Genomic DNA, 21,486 nt, shown 5'->3' with positions numbered 1-21,486 from the left:
TTACTATTTTAGCAGTACAGGTTAAATTATGAATAATTTTATATATTTTGTATAATTTACATTTTAATTTAATTTTACAATCTTATTATAACATTACTACATTAGTGTTTTTTTTTTTATTTATTTAAAAGTTTAAGTTAGATTTTTGATAATGTAGAACTTAAACTTGCAAATATATTAGTGACATCTTCATTGTTTATTTGAACATCTGATTCACATGTTATAATCATTAAATCTTCCAAACGATCTTGAGAAATAGTTGTACGTAAAAGGTTTTTGAGAATTTTTAATTTTCAAAATGTTCTCTCGGGGCTAGTACTGGATACAGGCAATGTACAAGCTATTTTTAAAGCTAAGTACAATGTTGGCAATATGCTTCCTAATCCAGAAGTATGGCAAACTTGAAATATATTGAGTATACTTCCTAAATTGTTCAATATTTTGTTTTCGTCTCCAAATTGGCTCAGTTCTTCATCATTATCTTGATTCGTTATCTTGGGCACTATCATCTTTTTCTGTTTCAATATCTTTATGAAGACAATTTAAATTGGAATGCATGGCAACGTCAAATTGAAAAAAAAGTTTAGAGAATTGAATATACTGACTTCTTAAAACTTCAAATTGTATATGTTTGTTATATATTGTACAAAATACCTTAAAAACATCTTTTGGTAGTAATGATGGATCTTTTTTAATTTTTAGCAGCCGATTTATTGAAAAACATGAAATGTCTTTTAATAAGCCCTTAGATGTTGAATTAAAACGGTTTTTAATTGCTGTTGAAGCTTCATCTATTGTACATAAGTATGTTTTGATTTTAAATCTTTGTACTGGATCATCAATAGTTTCATCTGACGCATTTTCTCCAGGCATTTTCTTTTTCTTTCTACTTCTACTTGTTGCCAACATTTTGAATTCATATTGACTTATTGTAATTATGTCTGTAGCTTCATTATAAAGTTCATTAAACTTATCATCACAACGTAGATTTTTTAATTCTTTCATTACTACCTGGAGGCTAGTTACAGCTCTCAATAAATCAATGTCAGGAGATTGAAATGTCTTAGTTATTGGATCAAGGATATTAAATATTTTTGTGAATGTCAAAGCTGTTAATATCTTTCTGTTAGTAAAAAATCAACAAGCCCATTTGCCCGGAAACGCACTTTAAAATCTGATTTTTCGGTTTCTTTGATGTTTTCTAAAGTTTTAATAAAATCATCAAAAGTTATTAAGACAGTTTTTAGAGCATTGGAGAAAGATGACCACCGAGTAGTTTCAACTCTTTTTAATCGTCTTACTCTTTCCTGAGAATTAATTTTTTTTTGGTGGTTTTCAAAAAATGCTACTCGCTTTTTACTGCTTAAAATAAAACTTTATAAATCTTCTAAAATGTATCAACTGCATCTACAGAACTTTTACAAACTTGAACTACAACAAGATTCAACCGATGAGCATAACACCAAGTGTAAATAGCCGATGGATTTTCTTGTTTGATTAATGCTTGTAGCCCCTCATACTCACCTTTCATATTACTAGCTCCATCATAACATTGGCCTACAAGGAACCATTTCCAATCTAGAGCATTTTCGTTACAAATATCTTGAAATACAGAAAAAAGGTGTTTTTTAGTGGTTGATAATGATTCCTTAAGTGTAGGAAGTCTTTCACGTATAACTGGTACATGGTCATTATAACACACATAACGTATTATAAAAAGAAGTTGCTCACGTCTTGATGCATCAAATGTTGTATCAATTGATATACTAAAATACTTATATTTCTCAATTGATTTTGCCTCTGCCAAGAGAGGAAATTAATTTCACTCCTACCACGGAACTTCAGACGATCTACATAAATGGCCAAAGATGGTGAAAATTTGCTGATAAGTAAAGTAAGGTCTTTAAAATTTCCTCTGAGTCTATCTTCCCAATTTTTACGATGCCCTCGAAATGGTAGTGAATGTTTACCAAGAAACAATGTTATTTCAATTAATGTAATAACAATTTCTCTGTTTTCAGCAATTTGTTTCCTTTTATGCTCATATATTTGTGGAAGAACTGGTATAGCTGATAATTTTGAACTTAACCACAATAGAAGCATTGATATGTGCTTCAGTTTTTTCATATTAACCAATGTCTTTTATTCTCTGCCATGCATGAAATCCATCAATGGTCCAAGATTCTTGAACATTTTTTCCAAAAAACATACAATATAGACCATTACTTACAGAAAAACTAAGCCATTTTCTTTGAATTCAATCACCATCTGGCATATAACTCTATAATAATATTTTGTTGTAAATCGGTGACCATGTTCCTGAGGATAGCTTAAATTCACAAGTTCATGTTTTCGTGGTTGAAATGGTCCTCTATTCAAAATCATAATTTTCTCCTCAGGTGTTAAACTGTTCAATCCGACATATAGTTTTGGGTCTAATGATGAAATGCAAGTACCTGAATCAACTGAACAAATTATATATATACACGTAATTTAATATTAAAATACAAATGTATAAATTTGTAAAATAAATATTTAGTCAAATCCCAATATTTAGCTTAATTTTTTTTTTATCGCTTGCAATATAACCAACCTTATATTTTTCATACAGTATGATAAATTGTATTATATTATAATTAAAAAGTTTATTTCTTGTTGATGTGTTAAAAATAAATTTTAAAAGTGATTTAATATTTACCTAAAATGATTTCCTTTATATTAGTATCTGACAAATCAATACCACTACTTTCGTCAATCCCACAACTATTGTCGACATTCACTTCTAAATTTTATGCAAAATTGAAATTAAGAAAAATAAAAAATTAGGTAATACACTGAATAATTTACCTGGAATGTTTTCATTTACATTATTATCTACCAAATCAATACCACTACTTTGGTCGATTCCACAACTGTCGCCAACATTAACTTCTAAATTTTAGGCAAAATTGAAATTAAGAAAAACAAAAAATTAAAAATTAGGTCATACACTGAATAATTTACCTGGAATGTTTTCCTTTACATTAGTATCTGACAAATCAATACCAATACTTTCATCAATCCCACAACTATTGCCGACGTTAACTTCTAAATTTTAGGCAAAATTGAAATTAAGAAAAATAAAAAATTAGGTAGATAATACACTGAATAATTTACATAGAATATTTTTTTTTATATTAGTAATGATAAGTAAACATTATTACCTATCTATTAAGAACAGAAAATAAATAATAATAGATTAAAAATTCTTTTGATAAAATTAAGATTGAATATCATTATTATTTTTATAAATATTAGTTTGATAAAAAAAATATATATTGAAGTTAATGTACATATTATTTATGTATAAAATATTAATATACTAAAGTCAAAATTCAAAATTCATTGAATAAATCTTTAAGTTAAATTAACCAAATAATTATAGTATAATATTAATAAAGAACTCACAATAATAATTTTACCTAATTAAGTATAAAAATAAAAATCGAATAAAAATGTAAAATAGTTTTTAATTTTTTGTTCATATTGTACTAGCTTAAAAAAAATTGTTTCTGTAATAAAATATTGTAAATAAAATATATTATAATATATAACCTAATTACTTACATAGTATGGGCTATGATAACTATTTATATAGATACAACTATTATTTAATATTTAGTGTTATTACTTAAAAATTATTAGTTTTAGTACCTAATTACCTACTTAAATTACTAATTTATATAATTATATCTATTAATTAGGTATTCAATAAATCAAGTAATTACAAAGAAAAATAAGTACCTACATAGGTTCTATAATATTTATTAACTATCAGACTATTAAAAAAAAAAAAAAAAATAGTAATTTATATACAAAAATAAACAATATTAATAAAAAAAATACTTACCTAACTCAAAAGTTTTATCAATTTTTCTTTTTTTGAAAAATATTTTTGAATAGAAACAATCGGCCGGATAATCGGCAATAAAGGTGTATTGATTTCTGTTTTTTAAAATTTTTTTTGACTCGACGTGTCTGCCAATTTGTTTTATTTAGATTTCCTCTAATTTTATTACACGTATCACAATTCACAGGCATTTTAAATAAAAATAATAAACACAATAATGATTTGAGACTCGAGTGTACTTATAATTTATAACCAAATACAGTAACAGTTTTAATTCAAGAGATAGAGACGAACATCGGTCTTCGAGAGTTCGAACCAACTACCAAGTACAATTAATGTACAATGTTTCTTCGTTTCATATCAAAATAAAATAAGTAGAAATAAATATTGTTCAAGCTAAATATTTCTTATAAAACAAAAATAGATTTATACGTGTATTATTATTTTATATTTGTATTAAAACATGTGACAGCTGACAGGTCCGCGTTATAATAATCTATACAATAGTTATTGCCCAAAGATAAATATAGAACACACGACACACCCATTCACTATTCATAATGTTTATCATTTTTAAATATAATATTAACACGTTGACCGCCATACAGCCAGGGCCTGGACACTGATAAAAATTAACACGGTAAACATACAGAATACTCAAAAACGCGGCGGCCATGTTGGCGTTGGTTAATCAGTGTCACCATACCAGAAAAACAAAATGTTTATTACAATATTTTTCCAAAAATGTATAGATCCAATTAGCTTTATTCAAATTATTTGCTAGGTACTTGCTTAAAATTTAAAATTTTTAATTTTAGCAACCGTAAAAGACTATTATGGATCAAATACACAGTTAAGGAAGGATAATGTACTGAAACACATGGTGGAAAAAATACACATTTTATTTTATTAAATCAAATATATATTTTATGTATAAGCTTAAATGCAGCTGATGTAGTTTTAAAAGCTAATAGCACACGAGTGTTTGAAGGCAGGCTTGAATAGTGGAGAGAGATACCATATGAATATGGGTTAAAAATTAGAGAATAGATTGAGAAGGCATGTTGAGGCATGAAGAAATAATAAAAGTCAAGACAGGTAACTCAAATTTGAAGGAAAAAGATAAAGAGGATTGGTTATTGCAGGAATATGATGGTATATTGAGCAAAACAAATAGTAGTAGACCCCACTTGCGTGGAATAAAGGCGAAGTTGGAGAAGCAGAAGCAGCAGTGAAATATTTCTGAAAAATAAAACATAAATTAATATACGTGACCAATATACTAGCCATATTAAAATAATTAAATGATACTAATGAGATCACTTCACTGCCAGTGATGGGCAGTGTCTTAGATATATTTCTATCTTGTATATTTTGACATAGTTAATTGTAATTTGTATCTTTATACTATTTTCAGGTATTTGGGATCCTGGTGTCTAAAGTGCCTGTAAAATTATAACAATAAATAAGTCATTATTTTTAAAATATTAGACAACATGTAATCTCAAATTAGACTAAGAAATTTTTTTAATTATAATTATAACTAAATTGTACAAATAAAAAAAAAATAAAAAAAAACAACAATAATAAATATTAAATACTAATTAAACAATATTTGTCTAGAATATGATGAATTTTACATTATTATGTCATCATGTTATCATTAATTATAAATGTTTTAGTATTGTCAGTTTTCTATTTTTAAATTGACGTTCTGATACTAACTCTCTATTTAAAAATTTAACAGAAGAAAATATTCTAAATCTTACAAATAGCTTAATTAAATAAACATAATCAAAATTTGAACATGGGTGCTTAAAAGGTACATTACATAAAAATCCATTTAAATTAGAAGACTATTTGAGCCACAAGACACATCTTTAGTTAAAGTGGTACAGATTCCAACTTTGTCACTAGATGATAACTCCAAAGATGTACTTACATCACAACCATCTCTTTCATCTGAATATAAATAAAAAATAAAAGGCGATTAGAAAATTACTGCTGCTAAATGTCATATTAGTTCTTACGTACCTGGAAATAGTGTAGGTATAGCATCTGGTTTTAACCTGTTCTCCAAAAAATTTAAAAACATATTTTTTTCAAAATGTTTTCCACATAATTTAGTATTTTTTTGTTGTAGAATGTCAGCTGGCAGTTGACATCGCTCTAACCAAATTTTACATCTTAAAGTGTAATAAAAAAAATGGTTTATTTATACTAAAAAACACAATTGACTTGGTTCTTGTTACATATTGTAGGTGCACTACATAGTTTACTAGACTTAAAACATTTGGTATATTGTGCAACTGTGTAATATTATGTTATATATTTAACAAGTACCATTGAATAGTTTGATAATTAACATCATTATAAGTTATAATATAAAATACTTACCGAGCAGGATCTTCGGGAAAAGAAAAAAAACTAACACTTTCTTTTTGAATTTTAAGTTCTCCGCACGATTCCACAATACATTTAAATGAATACCCACTCTTTCGGCTCGACATTGTTATAATATGAAGATATATAGGTAACAAAAAGTACAATATTTTTGACAAAGGCACAGACCACAAGAGCACAGTTAAAAGGCAGTACGCACTATAAATAAAAAACGTGTAACAAATGCTCTTGCTAAGTTTTTTAATAACCTTAAATCATGAATTATGATACCAGTTGTTTACCTGATAACACTAAATTGATAAAGTAGCCAACGTCAACATGACCGCCACGTTTTTGTTTACATTTAAAGTGTCCCTTCTGATTTAATCTATTCTGTGATACAGCCGCCGGCGGTCGTACTGTTGTTTATTATTATTACGCCATCGGTTATTCAGCGTGGAATTACGAAAACGCTCGAACTGTTATCTCTTGAACAATTAGGTCTAAAAATACGAATTTAATACCAAAATATTTATTTTTATACGTGGATTATTAATATGTAATAATAATTATACGACCGCCGGCGGTCACACGGCGCTCAGATAATACGATTCAGTGTCAATCGCCATACGGCCGCGGGCGTGCTTACTTATTTTAACTGACAGTTGCAGTGTTTGAATTTTAACATTTAAAAATGAATTCGCGTGTAAAAAGGTTCAATTCTGGTGATGAAAGTGTTGTTAGGGAATTGTTGGAAGAGTCTGATGACGATTTAAGTTCGTTCAGTGAATTTGATGACACGGATGAGGACAATACATACTTGCCTCCAAACTTGTCAGGTGATAATCAAAGTTCCAATGGTAAGTACGATATTATTATATTATATACCAACTATAATATTTTATAATACATAGGTACTACATAGGTACATAGGTACATATATTAGATACTAAACCAAGAATTAATAAAATTAGATATAAAAAATAATTTAAATAAGACCTCATCGCAATATGGTTTTATTTGTAAAATTTAATTTTCTAAACAACTTTTTAGTCAATTAAATATTTAAAAACTATGATATTTCAGATAGTAGTGATCTTGATGAAAATACATCAGTAGTTAATAATAACCACCCAAGAACTTTTGAACAAACATGGAATGATGTAACGAACCAAAACCAAAAACATTTTTTGTTCGAAAAAAATCCCGGTCTATAAATTGAAATTCCGCACGATGCAACAATATGGACGTATTTGAACTTGTTTATAACTGACGAAATAATTAATTTAATGGTTGTAGAAACGAATAGGAATGCTGATCAGGTGTTGTCTAAACATCGATTAACTAAATCTAGTAGATTTAGTAAGTGGGCGCCTACCAATTATGTTGAAATGAAACAGTTCTTAGGCTTGCTCATGTGGATGGGGCTGGTCCAAATGCCTAGTTTAAAAGATTATTGGAGTTTAAAGATGTTATATAAAAATTATGTAACAAAAAATATCATGTCGAGAAATCGATTTGAGTTGATTATCAGATTTTGGCATTTTTCCGATAACGATCAGGCTCCTGAAATTGATTGTATTTTTAAAATTCGAAATCTGATTATAAAAATGGTTCATAACTTTCAAAATATAATGGAACCAGAAGAAATGATGGCTGTGGACGAAACAATGGTTCCATTTCGTGGGCGATTAAAATTCAAACAGTATATTCCTGGTAAGGCCCATAAGTACGGCGTTAAATTATTTAAACTTTGTGGCGTCAACGGGTATACGTATAATATTGACGTGTATGCTGGAAAAAGCCAAACTGATGGAAGAGGCTTAGGTTGCAGAGTCGTTGTAGATTTGAGTTCTATATATTTAAATTCCGGCAGAACTATTATCACAGATAATTTTTATACATCGCTTAATTTAGCCAACGAGCTTTTAGAAAAAAAAACGCATTTGATCGGTACATTAAGGTGAAATAGGGTTAAACTTCCAGATATAACAAAAGCTAAGCTACAACCAGGACAAATAGTAGGAAAAGAAACTTCAAATGGTATTGTGGTTGCCAAATGGCGTGACAAAAGGGATGTCACCATGTTATCTACTCATCATGACATTTCTATGGTAGACACAGGTAAAAAAAATAGGAAAAACGAATCAGTACTGAAACTAAAAATAATAATTGACTATAATGCTGGGAAGACTGGCATTGATTTATCGGACCAGCTATCGAGTTATAGTAGCCCCGTACGAAAATCAATAAGGTGGTACCACAAAGTGGCAACCGAAGTTTTATTAGGAACTGCAGTAGTGAATGCACTAATAGTTTATAACTTAAATACGCCACAGAATAAACTAAAGATAACGCAATTTCGTGAATTATTAGTAAACGAATTGCTTGGATTTAATCAACCAGAACAGGACCAAACTTCACCAGCGCTGTCTATAAGACGACGTATAAAACACATTTTTGTACAAACTCCGTTAAGATGCAACAGAAACCGAAAGCTGCGAAAGAGGTGTGTTCATTGTTACAACGAAAAAACGACTACTGTAGGATCAGTACAGGCCTGCAAAGACGTGAAAAGGATAACAACTCTATGCGAAACATGTGATGTTTACACGTGTGCTGATTGTTTTGTCAAACACCATTCAAAATGAACGATATTATTGAAATATTGAATGTAAATAAAGTTTTTTAAATTTGAAGTTAAAATAATTTTTTTTTAATAATTCTTTATTTTAAAAGATGTTTATTTTTTGTTCATTATTAAAAGTGATGTTTGTTTTTTTTTGTTAATTAAGTATTGAAATTTATCTATTTAATAAAATAAAGGTTTTTTTTTAAATAGTATGATTTTGACATTTTTATTGAATAAAATAAAGATTTTTAATAAAAAAATTTCTTCCTTGGTAATTTTCTGTATTAAAATATGATACGAAATTAATAATAATAATTATTATTAAAATATTTATGGGTACTTATTTGAGTAACAATATAACTATGAAATAACCTTGTACAAGGGTAAATAATATACCAATCGAAGCGTAATTTTCAGCTCTACGCCATGAAATAATTATAGAAATCATAACTACAGCGCCAAGAAATGTATTGCTATATAAAAGAATATGAGAAATACGGCAGCCGGCGGCAGTATGGCCTCACAGGAATAAAATGTTACGGCAGCCGGCGGCCTAAAATTCTTAATTCATAACCAGATTTTTGTGGCCGCCGGCGGCTGTATGGCGGTCAACGTGTTAAATAATGTAATATAATATAAATATAATACGGTGGCGCTGTCGTGGTAGAAATTTGAATCATAAATAGTGAATCTGTGGAGGAAAAAACTAAACTCACTACTTTCTTTAAAGACTTTTCCCCTATATTTATCACTACAGGTGTATTCATTGCAACGCAAATTGAAGCAAACGAACATAATCTCAATTTGTGCGTTTCGTGTTTTTTTTCGTACATTTGCAGTGTTCTTCGATCGCGCGAGGGCAGCGTGTCTGGCAGCTATCGAGGATCTCCTTCGTGTAAACGAGAAATCGCTGGGCGACTTCGGTTTGCCCCTCACCGACCCCCGTATCCTGGAAACACAACAGGACAACGCGCTGTTACGAGCAATAGACGCGGTGGCACGGTGGCACCTACAGGTGGACGCGTTAAACGCCGAATAGCGAACGGCGTACGACCGCGTGATGGCGGCCGTCGACGACCAACGTGCGGTGTCGAAAAATTTCATCGTTGACGGACCAGGAGGTGCCGGAAAAACAACGCTCTACGGATTCCTGCTATGGTTGCTTCGGCACCGACCACCACAGCGGGAGGTTTTGTGCGTGGCGTTTACCGGGATCGCCGCGTCGCTTATGGACGGTGGCATGACCGTGCATTCGACGTTCGGACTGCCGTTTGGTACTCTGACAGAAGACTCGACGTCCACCGTCATCATGCAGTCCGAGTGAGCGCAGAAGATACGCAACGCGGCGCTCATCATCTGGGACGAAGCCCCCATGTCGCCGGGACTGCAACTGACCGTTGTGGACCGCATGCTCAGGGACGTAATGAGATCGGATTTACCGTGGTAAAACTATGCTGTTCGCGGGTGACATCAGGCAGATTGTCATGTCATCGATGAAGGAAAACGGTCTTTGGCGTGGCATGAAGCGCTTTAATCTTATCCAGCACGGACAACGACGCGGACTTCGCGACTTGGTTGCTACAGATTGGCAACGACCGCCTGCCCGTGGTTGACGGCGTTACGGACACCTTGCAAATCCGGGATAAATGGTATGCGAAGTTGTTGATTTAATCGATTTCGTGTATCCTCGGCAAATTTCGATGGCCAATGTCGATGAAATTGTTCGGAGAATCATTCTGTGTCCCACCAACGAAGATTGTAGAGATCAACAGGGACGTGTTAGAGCGCGTGGACGGTGCTCAAATGAGCTGCACCGCCGTCGACACCATGATAACGGACGATCCCGACGAAGTGGCCAATTTTCCAATAGAGTTCCTTTACAGTTTGGAACCGGACGGCCTGCCACCGTATAGGCTGATGTAGAGGTTGGGGTGCATCATGATGTTACTAAGAAATCTCGATCCGAGGAGACGACTGTGCAACTGTACGAGGTTGGTGGTCACCGAACTACGGCGTCACAATTTTAAAGCGAGAATTTCGGGAGGTGACGCACATGACGAGGACATCGTCGTGCCCAAGATACGGCCAACGTCTAGCGGTGAGGACGACCTGCCCATATTACTGCACTACCTTCAATTTGCGGTGAGATTGTCGTTCGCCATGACCATCAACAAGTTGCAGGGTCTGACGTTTGATCGGGTAGGTTTGATACTGACGTTACCCGTGTTCACGCACGGGAAACTGTACGTAGCGTTTTCTAGGATGAGAACCACCCAATCCGTGAGGGTCAGCATGCACGGTGATGAAAGTGGGCGATTCGTCACCAAGAACATTGTGTAAAGGGAAGTTTTGTAATGCAATAAAATATGTAGACCATATATGTAAATGTAAGTGGTTTATGGACTGTAAGTGATTGCCACGGGCCAAGCCTTGGTGACGCCCGATGATGAAGCCTCGGTGACGCCGATTGCAGACTATGGTCCTGAATAAATAATTTAATTAGATTTATAATGCATTGACTGTTTTTAATAAAATATACTAAAATATCATTACGTACGAAATTTTTGAATTTATTTTTTCGGCTGCTTTAAAAGAACATTATCAACTACCAAGTTATATGGTCCGATCGTCGCACGTTGTCCGCTATCCGACGAAGTCGCATTTCCTACCTGGATGACAACGGCGAACGTCATTCGAGGTTGCTGACCTGCTAGACACACAATAAATAGCAGCAGCTATACTATAATCGAAAGGTTTTTGGCTGCAGTAAAATATTCTGTTTAGCATTAAGACAGATCCTAATCACCAAACCTCCGTATCACAGTTACGCAATCCATGCCACTTCCACAATCGGTATAGATTCAGAGCTAACAATTTGGGGCCTTTGGATACCTATGTGATTTGATGACTGATAATAGTATTATTATATTTTATTAAAAATAATTTACTTTGCGTATGATATATATGGCCAATCATCTAAACAACCTCTGCAGCACCAATTCCTTTTGCCCTATTTTTATTTTATTACCGATGCTGCATACATACTTAAAAATACTGTTATTTTTCTCATATGTTTGGGTCTGCGCTCGTATATTTCAATTAAATATACAATGGAAGTTTAAATAATTTATTGTTCACACCTATTGTTGAATCGTTTTTAAGTTTTTCATAGGTTCAGACCTCAGATCATAGGTAACCAAGAATCAATTCGGCTGATCGAGTTTCACTTCTATATTGTTCTATGGTCTTACAACTATCACTACCTTTATAATTCAAACAACTCTACTCCAAAATTGGAATCCACTCTCAGCGAGTCCGACGGGCCCCGAGTTTCACTTAAAGCTAGTTTATAATATAAAATAAAATAATTTATGGTTAATTTACTAACACTTTGAGTGGCGAATTAGTTTGTAAACATTATTTTATCATGATTCATCTTTTTTACAAAATATCAAGATTCACCAAAAATAGAAAGTACATTTCAACATTAACCAGCGAATGTCTACAGCTAAGAAAAAATTGACATTCACCAGAAATTTTGGCAAATGTGACATTCCCTATATATATATATATATATACTTGCCTATATTAGCCCCATTCACCCAACACCCATTAGACCATGGCATATGCTTCGATAAATAATTAATTATTCCTAAAATTATATTATTTTTAGAACTATTTTTTTATTGATTGCTTGTAGCGTCGTACTAATTTGGTAAACTGAATAACTGTTTTTACACTATTTTATTTAAACTCTGTTTATTTTGTTAATTTAATTATTCATTTATTAGTTAGCAAAACAACGAGTAATGTTAATATGTTATACACCAGTATATTTTTTGTAAATTCACAAAAGTTATTATCCTATACATTAATGTTAATACATTTTTATACTTTATAAGTACCTATTCTAAATATCATTTATTTAAATAAAATAAAATAATTATTTAAATGGACTGATTTACCCTCTGTAATATAATATTAGTATATAGTATAAGTTCCTTGGTTTTTGTAAATATACATTTTTAAAATACAGTGAAAGGTCATATTAAATTAAATAACATTTCTAAAAAACTAACTAGTTTTTTATTTCTTCTGTAAGAGGTGGATTGGTTACAGATGTGGTATTTTGAATCGGTTCCAGATTGTAATATTTCATGCACCACTTTGTATTAGTCCAGTATTCCTTAGCTACAAATAATAATAATTTTAATTAAACATTTTTTTTTTTTTTTTGTTGCGTCAAGTCATTTTTAAGCCATTTGCAAGGTTCTTATATTATTGAATTAGTATAAAAATTAGAAAGAAGTGACAATGAACCTTGGACGTAACATCATATTCTTAGAATATCTTTGGTAATTTTTTAAATGGTTACTGGTTGTTTAGTTTTATGCCAGCACAATGAGAAAATTTGTGTCTGTACAAATGCGATTTGAATAAAGTCATAAACTAAAACTTGTTTAGGTGTAATGTATAGTGCAATAGTAAAAAACTGTCTTTGGCCCCAGAAAAAAGATTACTGTATTTAAGGGTCCTTTTTCGTTATGAAATGATTCATTGTCGAATTCAAATTCAACACATATTTTACATTGACTTACTCAATGATGAGATACACTCAAAGTAAAAGTAGTGTAACCTACTTTCCTCTTTTTTTTTATGTTTCAAAATACTTTTTAAACAGGAAAATGTTGTAACAATATTCAGGGTAGTTTCTGGTATAAATTATATGAATTGCCATCCAACTATATGCGAGTTTCCTCCGAACCCTAAATTGTATGGGAACGAAAAGACCTATTACAACTATACTAGCTACCTCCAAACGGGTAGGTAGCAATTTAGTAAATGTACCTATAAGTGGTTCCAAACATGTTAAATTATTATGTATCAACATAATTTTGTAATTTAATGGTCAGAATTAATGACTTGTTATATTTGATATTTGATACGATTATATTATCTATACGCATGAACATCAAGGGCGCCTATTAGGGGGTGCAAGGAGGTGGCATGTCCCCTCATAGACAAATGCAAAATGATTCGTAATTTATAAACTATTTATAAACTATTTTTACTGATGATATTATAATAGATTACATAAGGTACATCGTTTACATCGGGGTAACTGGGGGGCTTAGGGGGCTTAGCTCCTCCGTACTTCTATTTAGCCCCCCTATGAAGTTTTACTTTTTAGCCCCTCCTTAAGCTTGTTGTTAAAACCCAAATCGTTACGACAAAAAAATAACATGTTAAAATAATTAAAGCCTTTAAATTTAGTTTTCAAAAAAAGTTAGCCTTCAACTAAGAACGGCGGAACTGTCCGTCAAAAATATGTAAAGCTTCTATAAAAGTAATTTTTGACGAAAGTAAGTTGAACCATAATAATCAAGTAGCATTATCTGAACAAGTACTTAATAGGCAAGAAATAAGTAACTCTTTAAAAAGAAAAGCAGTCACTGAAACATTATTATTTGAAAGGCCTTCAAAGTTATTACACGCAGAATAAATTAGGATACCATAAAATAGATACAATATCACAACTATCGATGTATTGTATATTTGTGTATAGAAAAAAATTACATCGAGCTTGTAGTTAATTTTGTCAAACTTTTTTAAATAGTGAAATTAAGTTCATAATGTTTTAGACGAGATAGATATTATTTACGAACATCTCTATACATGCATCTATATAATATAAATGTTACGGGCAAAGTTGGAATAAGTAACATTGTCCGGGCATTGTAAACAGTGACCATTTAGGTTCGGGCACTGTAGGTTAAATATTTAATATATTAAAAATCAAATAAAACATTTTACTTCATTTAATGACAATCATAATAAAAACTTGAAATTGACGCTTTGAATATCAGTTGCCTTTTAATAGTTTTCAAACTGTATTATGGTATATCCTACTGAAGAATTCATATTTTTATCTAAAAGTGGTTTGACATGAACAAGATGAATATTATTTATAATTAAATTATAGTTGTTTTAATAGTTGTAATTTGATTATTAATTAATTGTTACTAAAAACTCATCTTAGATTCTTAGTCACATAAGGTAGCATTAAATTATACTTAATTTATAAACACATACCCGACTATTATGGCACTTTGAGTTACAAAAGTCGACCAAATTCTTTGCATCTACACCAATTGGTATTACATTATATTACAGAAGTAATGACGGACTACGCGACGTCGTGACAATATTATAATCATTCGATTTCGAATAGGTAGGGGTTTTATAATAAGATAATGAAATATTATCTATATTACCTATATAATGTTTGAAATTATTATTGTGTTCGCGCAAATGCGCAATATACTATGTGTTCACTTTGTCGTTCAACTTACGGATCGGTTCGTAGTATCGTAAGTTTCTTTTTTCAGTGCATACTAGTTGCCTCTCAAAATATACGAATTGCCTCTCATCCTTATCGCAAATAAAAAGGTTAATTTAAACTAGTTGCCTCCGATGACCAGGTAGTTCATAATTATATACGAGTGGCCTATCAAGAATTTTCGGACTAGTTGCCTCCCGTATAGAATTAAGTAAGTAGTGGTTCATAAACTTCACTTAACAGTTCCAAATAAATAGATTAACTTATAAAACTAACATAGTATACTTGTAACCTGGATTTGAGTAGGCAAAGTGAATTAATTACTGCACACATTTATGTCGAATGGTATTTATTACAATATGACCACAAAACTATTCTTACATAATATTATTTCATTCTTTTGATACCACGACTTACAAGGCAACTAGTCCGAAAATTCTTGGGAGGCCACTCGTATAAAATTATGAACTACCTGGTCATTGGAGGCAACTAGTTTAAATTAACCTTTTTATTTGCGATAAGGATAATTCGTATATTTTGGGAGGCAACTAGTGTGCACTGAAAATAGAAACAAATAAAAATTAAGAATTTAATAATTTATCATTATTTTACTAATTAACTGAAAATAAATAAATATTATAATTCATTATTACTTTGTACAATCATACGAACATTTATTCTGGAGTCTTAACTCTTCTAACAGCGTATTGAAGTAGTCTTGTTTTGACTCTATAACAAAGAATATTGTTCAACTTTTTAATAATTTCAATTATAATATATTTTAACATTGGGTGAACGACAATAATATATTACATTATTTAAAATATGTATTAGTTATGAATAAAGCAAGGATTATCATATATCAAAATAACCGAATTATGTAAATATATTAAATAAAAAAAATAAAATACGATGGTGGAAATTTCATATTTTCGATGTCTAAACGGGTGAGATCTGTCTGGAAAAATATCCCATTTATTCCGCAATCGATATCTCCGATTGAATGTAGGCAGTTTAAATCAGTATTTGTATTTAATACAGTATACATTTTATCTTTAACTGCCACTCCCGATGGTACTACCCCGATGTACCGTCCTGAACGCACGGTTATGGATAATTATTTAAAATTATCATTACCGTGGACTAATATTGACAATTGTTTTTCTGGGTCATAAAACTCGATAATCTTAACTTATGTTGACCATAAATTAATTTCCTGAAATATATTAATTTGTGGACGTATACTATTGGAAACACGAAATTGTCACAAAACTAGAAAAGTAGGTATATTTAGTTTACAATTATAATCGTATTCCTAAATTATTAAAATTGTGTAAATATGTAGGAAAAAATGAATTTATTGAGAAAAATGTAAAACTATGTAGGTAAAATTATGTATTTATCATTTTATTACAAATCATTTAAAACAAATTTATCACTTACCCAAATTAAATTATTTATCACGGTAAAAGTTAGATTTTTCATATGAACTGCTCTTTACATAATATGACTTAAATGAATTATAATTTAGAAAAAAATCATTATGATTTTAGTCAATATTATTAAATCACAGAACTAGAAAAATACCATGGACAGTATTTTCATTTAGTTAAAAATAGCTGCCTATTATTTTTATATAATGAATTATATTTGTATATATTTTTCAAATTTTTACTCTGGAAAAATTATGTAAAAATATTCTACCTGGCCATAACTTTATTTGTTCTGTAACAACGGCAAAAAAATTTGTTACTTAATAATGATTTACGTTAGATGAGGTTAGATTTTTTAATCTATCCCTAATTATCACAGTCTACATAGTACAATATAATTAACATACCCTCAATTGTTTTTTTGGTACTCTCAGTATAACTGTTCGTATCTACACCATAAAATAAAAAAGTGTAAATTATAAATATTGTTTAAATCTTCCAAGCAACACGTGATAACTCAGACGATTGTAAAACATTTTTATGCTGCAAAGTGAAAATTAAAAACAGGCTTTGTTTCTGTATTGAAATTTGTAGAAATTTGATCTGTATTAATGTTTATTAGTAAAGCATAATTTATTTAATTAATCAATTGAAGTTAAGTAGGTTCATTTATTCTATAATAATGTGCTTACTTAAATTATACGATATAATGACATTTTCGTACGTATTTTCTAAGATTTAATAAATACAAACTCATATTAATATTTTATTACATTTTATTTGTACTTATACTATTTTAAGATTTAAATTTTATATAATTTATTTATTATTTATTATACAAACGCCAATCAGTTTTTACATATAAATAGTATGAAATAATACATATGAAGGTAATTATTATAACATTGCAATGACATAACTGTTATAAACAAAAAAATTTTAACACATTTAAAAATAACAAATCACATTCAAATAATAGCAATGTATGGCCTATATATCAACATTATTATTTATTATAATTTAAGCTACGGACTGTTCTAACAAAAGGATCATTCGATAAAAAATTATAATGGAAAGTTATGATGTGAAAGGTCTCAGGGGATCTAGTATGGACGGCTGGAACTCTGTGGTTTATATGCTCAAGGTGAAGTGGTGCATCGGTATTACTCTGAATTAATTTTAATAAAACATTGTGATCAGCCCTTAAACGCCTGTACTCGAGAGAATAGCTTTAGCGTTTTCACGACTGGTAGATAACAAATTCGGGATGATAAATTTTTAATAAGAAGCGATTCTGCAGTCATACAACTAATTTTATTTTAATTCGGAAATAAGGATTCTGTCACCTGTTATGGACGTCTCCAAAACCGAGTTTGTTCGTTAATAAAGAAATACGTGGTGTATGAGTTATCACTAATACTTTATAAATATAATCAATTTTAAAAGAAATTTAGTTGTACAGAATACTTATTAGACTTAAAAGATTAACAGAGGTTCTGCTCGATGGTCTGACAGTACTACACTGACTCTTATACAGACAGCGAGACACGGTAGGGGCTCGCTCGGGCTCAAAACTGTCCACACAGCGAATTCCCTTAGACCGTGTGACTCTGCCTGTTCACATATTAATATGCTTACACACTATCATATATTATACTATTACTATATCTCATACTGCGTATAGCATACAGACAGGGGTTCAGAACACGCCGCCGCGACAATATGAGTAGGCTCTGCCACCGACCGGCACACACATACACACACATACACACACACAGTCGTTATTATTATAATTTGTATTAAATGTTTATTGTGAATTTATTATTGTTATGTAATATGCAGATTATAAAGCTCGTTATCGCATGCCGCCGCGTCCGCTGTTTAGTTATGATTTTTGCACGGCCGCCGAAAGAGTCCAGTCCGCTCGGCAGTGCTAACGTTTTATTGTCTAGGCGCTAATCGCCATCGTTTTTAGATTCTGAGCGAAGCGATGAATGTATTGATTCTACAATGATGTGTGTTTTTTTTTTTATTTTTTTTTTTATTTTTGTGTCTGTCATCACCTTTTAGGACAGTAAAAGTGCTTGGATTTTCTTCAATAGTAACTTTTCTGATAGGAAAGTGAATCTAGTTGGTACTTTGGGGGGTCAAAAGTAAAAATTTCCCAGTAGTTTTTACAAGCGACGTGAAAAACAAAAGAAAAATTAAGGAAAAACGGGAATTTTTACGCAAAATCTGTTTTCGAGAAAATCGATTTTGGTTTTTGGTGTAACTCTAAAACAAATGACCGTAGGGACATGAAATTTTGACTGAATGTTTATATTAGCATTTTCTATGCACCATAAAATTTACAAAATATTTTGACTCTTTTTGAGCTGTTTACGGCCATTGTCAGTTTTCAATTTTTTTAGTTTTTTTTTCTATAAATATCAATAAAATTTTATCTGTTGAGTAAAAAAGCTTGAAAATTTAATAGAAGGCTCCCAGGTTATTGTTTCAAAGGCAGATGAAAAAAATTAAAAATCCTTAGTCACAGTTTTTAATTATAAGCATTTAAAGTTCAAATTTTGACAAAATACGGAAAAATCACGAAAAATAGCAAATTATTTTGATGAGAATTCATAAAAATTTTTCTTTTTAAATCTAAGATTTGAAAATGTAATATAAGATTACTCATAAGTTTGTCTACCTTTATCAAAAAAAAAAATGTCTAGAAGAAACTTAAATTAAATTTTTATGAGCGTCTGAAATTTATATTTTTACAACATTTGATATTTACTCGATTTCTCATGTAACAATTTTCTTATTTTATTGTAATTAAAAAACGAATGACTGTAGATACTTGAAAATTTCACTGAATGTTTATATTAGCATTTTCTATACACCATAAAAATATGTTGAAAATATTTTGACTCTTTTTGAGCTGTTTACGGACATTGTCAGTATTCAATTTTTTTAGTTTTTTTTCTATAAATATCAATAAAATTTTATTTGTTGGGTAAAAAAGCGTGAAAATGTAATATAAGGCTCCTGATATATCGTTCTAATAGCAGTTGAAAAATATTAAAAATACATAGGCACAATTTTTTTTTATAAGCATTTAAAGTTCAAATTTTGACAACATTTATCAAATTTATAATTTATTAATTATTTTGTAGTTAAAAATTTATAAATTTTTAACTTTTATGGCTAAGGATGGAAAATTTAAAACAAGGCTCCACGTAAATAGGTTATATATAAATTACTTTATTCACAATCATCAAATATACTTGGTAAAATCATAGGCTGACTGACCGTTTTCGCTCAGAATCGTTTTTCTTATACAATGATATTATATTATCATTGAATTCAAATTTAACACCATCCATTACAGTGACCCACTTGTAACCTACCGTACAGCAGAGCGACATCCACTTATCCACCTTTTTTTTTTATATTGTAATTTTTACGTGCGCGAATCGCCGTATTTTTATAATGTATTTATTGTATTTTAGTGTGCGCTAATCACCACGAATTAACGTATGTTATTATTCATATTGTCGCATAATATTGATTATTGACGTTTACGCTATTTATTATACCTTTATACTATATGAATTGTGAATTATATTGCAAATTATATTATTATTATTGCCACTAATGTGGACACAAATTATTTAGGCACAGGTAGCAGCTGGCCAGCAGTGCACCGCCAAATTATGTGAGTTCCTTTTTATATTATTATTATATTTATTATTGTATTGCTGTTAAGCCAGAAGGGCTGCTTATTATTGTTATATTTATTGTTGTATTTAGGCCAGGCAATAGAGACAACATTTTTGAAAATGGCGGGAAAAATCCCAACCAAGATTTTTTTTTTTTAAAGTTTTTATAAAATATGCCCTATAACATACTAAAAGTCCCCATTGATCGGACTGGAGCTTTTTTTTAATAAGTTCACGAAAGTTTTAAAATACGAGCTTTTATGAATATCTCAAAAAATATTACAAATATCAAAAAAAGTTTCAAATAAAAGTTATTTATTAGACAATTAACAAAAAAAAAAGTGTTCTTATATTTTTTCATTTAAACAAATATTTGGCAAAGATATATTTGTATAAAAATTGACAGTTAAAAAATTATTAATAAATTTCTCTCTCTTTCCGTGTTAAATTTTTTTACACTGTATTAAATATATTTATGTGTTCTACAAACTAAAGGTGAACGATTCAATTATAATAACATAACAAAACATACTACAAATAAAAATAGTAAATAAGCTAGACGCTAGAGAATAGGTAAAAGGTCAGTCGCGAATTCGCGATGTACATACTTTTATCTGAAATTCTGTACGGCACGTCATAAACTCATAGTATTTATAAGCGAGAAGAAAATAGTTTTGTGCCAAATAATATTGCTATATTGTAATCTATTCTTACAATAGTTTCCCATCATATACGGATGGTACTGATGGCAGTAGTGTACGTATCGTAGTCGTAATGAGTCAGTTCAGAATTTTAACGTCTTCTTCGATATAGAGAATATTACGTAGTTTCAACATTATTAGTTCAATTTTTATTTTAAATTATAATATTACAAAAAATGTCATTAATAAAGTGTTATATTTGTCAGAAGACCATAGGCGTGCGCAGACTTCAACTTCCGGTCGAGCCTGGATACAAATTAGTGCCCTAATACTTATACTGTGCCCCTAATTTTTTTCTAACACTCCTTCATAGTAGATTCTGTTGTAAAATAAAAACAATGTAGTATTTATATCTATACATAGAATCAAGTATTTTACTGCTAATTTTTGGATATATATTTTAAG

General features: G+C 30.3%; 2 protein-coding genes across 2 annotated transcripts; one reads left to right on the top strand and one right to left on the bottom strand.

Moving 5' to 3' along the window:
• Nucleotides 1-4,558: 4,558 nt before the first annotated feature.
• On the bottom strand, nucleotides 4,559-6,399 carry LOC132935723 (52 kDa repressor of the inhibitor of the protein kinase-like). The gene is made up of 4 exons (XM_061002338.1): nucleotides 6,287-6,399; nucleotides 5,924-6,075; nucleotides 5,832-5,851; nucleotides 4,559-5,334 (listed from the first exon to the last, which is right to left on the bottom strand). Exons 1-4 carry the CDS (start codon nucleotides 6,397-6,399, stop codon nucleotides 5,326-5,328), a joined length of 294 nt encoding a protein of 97 aa, XP_060858321.1. The 3' UTR covers nucleotides 4,559-5,325.
• A 4,442-nt stretch (nucleotides 6,400-10,841) lies between these two features.
• LOC132941850 (uncharacterized) lies at nucleotides 10,842-11,243 on the top strand. The gene has a single exon (XM_061010066.1). The coding sequence runs from the start codon at nucleotides 10,842-10,844 to the stop codon at nucleotides 11,241-11,243; it is 402 nt and encodes a 133-aa protein (XP_060866049.1).
• Nucleotides 11,244-21,486: the final 10,243 nt, after the last annotated feature.

The sequence above is a fragment of the Metopolophium dirhodum genome, chromosome 1, assembly GCF_019925205.1.
Source record: "Metopolophium dirhodum isolate CAU chromosome 1, ASM1992520v1, whole genome shotgun sequence".
In the NCBI taxonomy this organism is placed as follows: domain Eukaryota; kingdom Metazoa; phylum Arthropoda; class Insecta; order Hemiptera; family Aphididae; genus Metopolophium; species Metopolophium dirhodum.
This window is presented reverse-complemented; position numbering and strand designations above follow the sequence as displayed.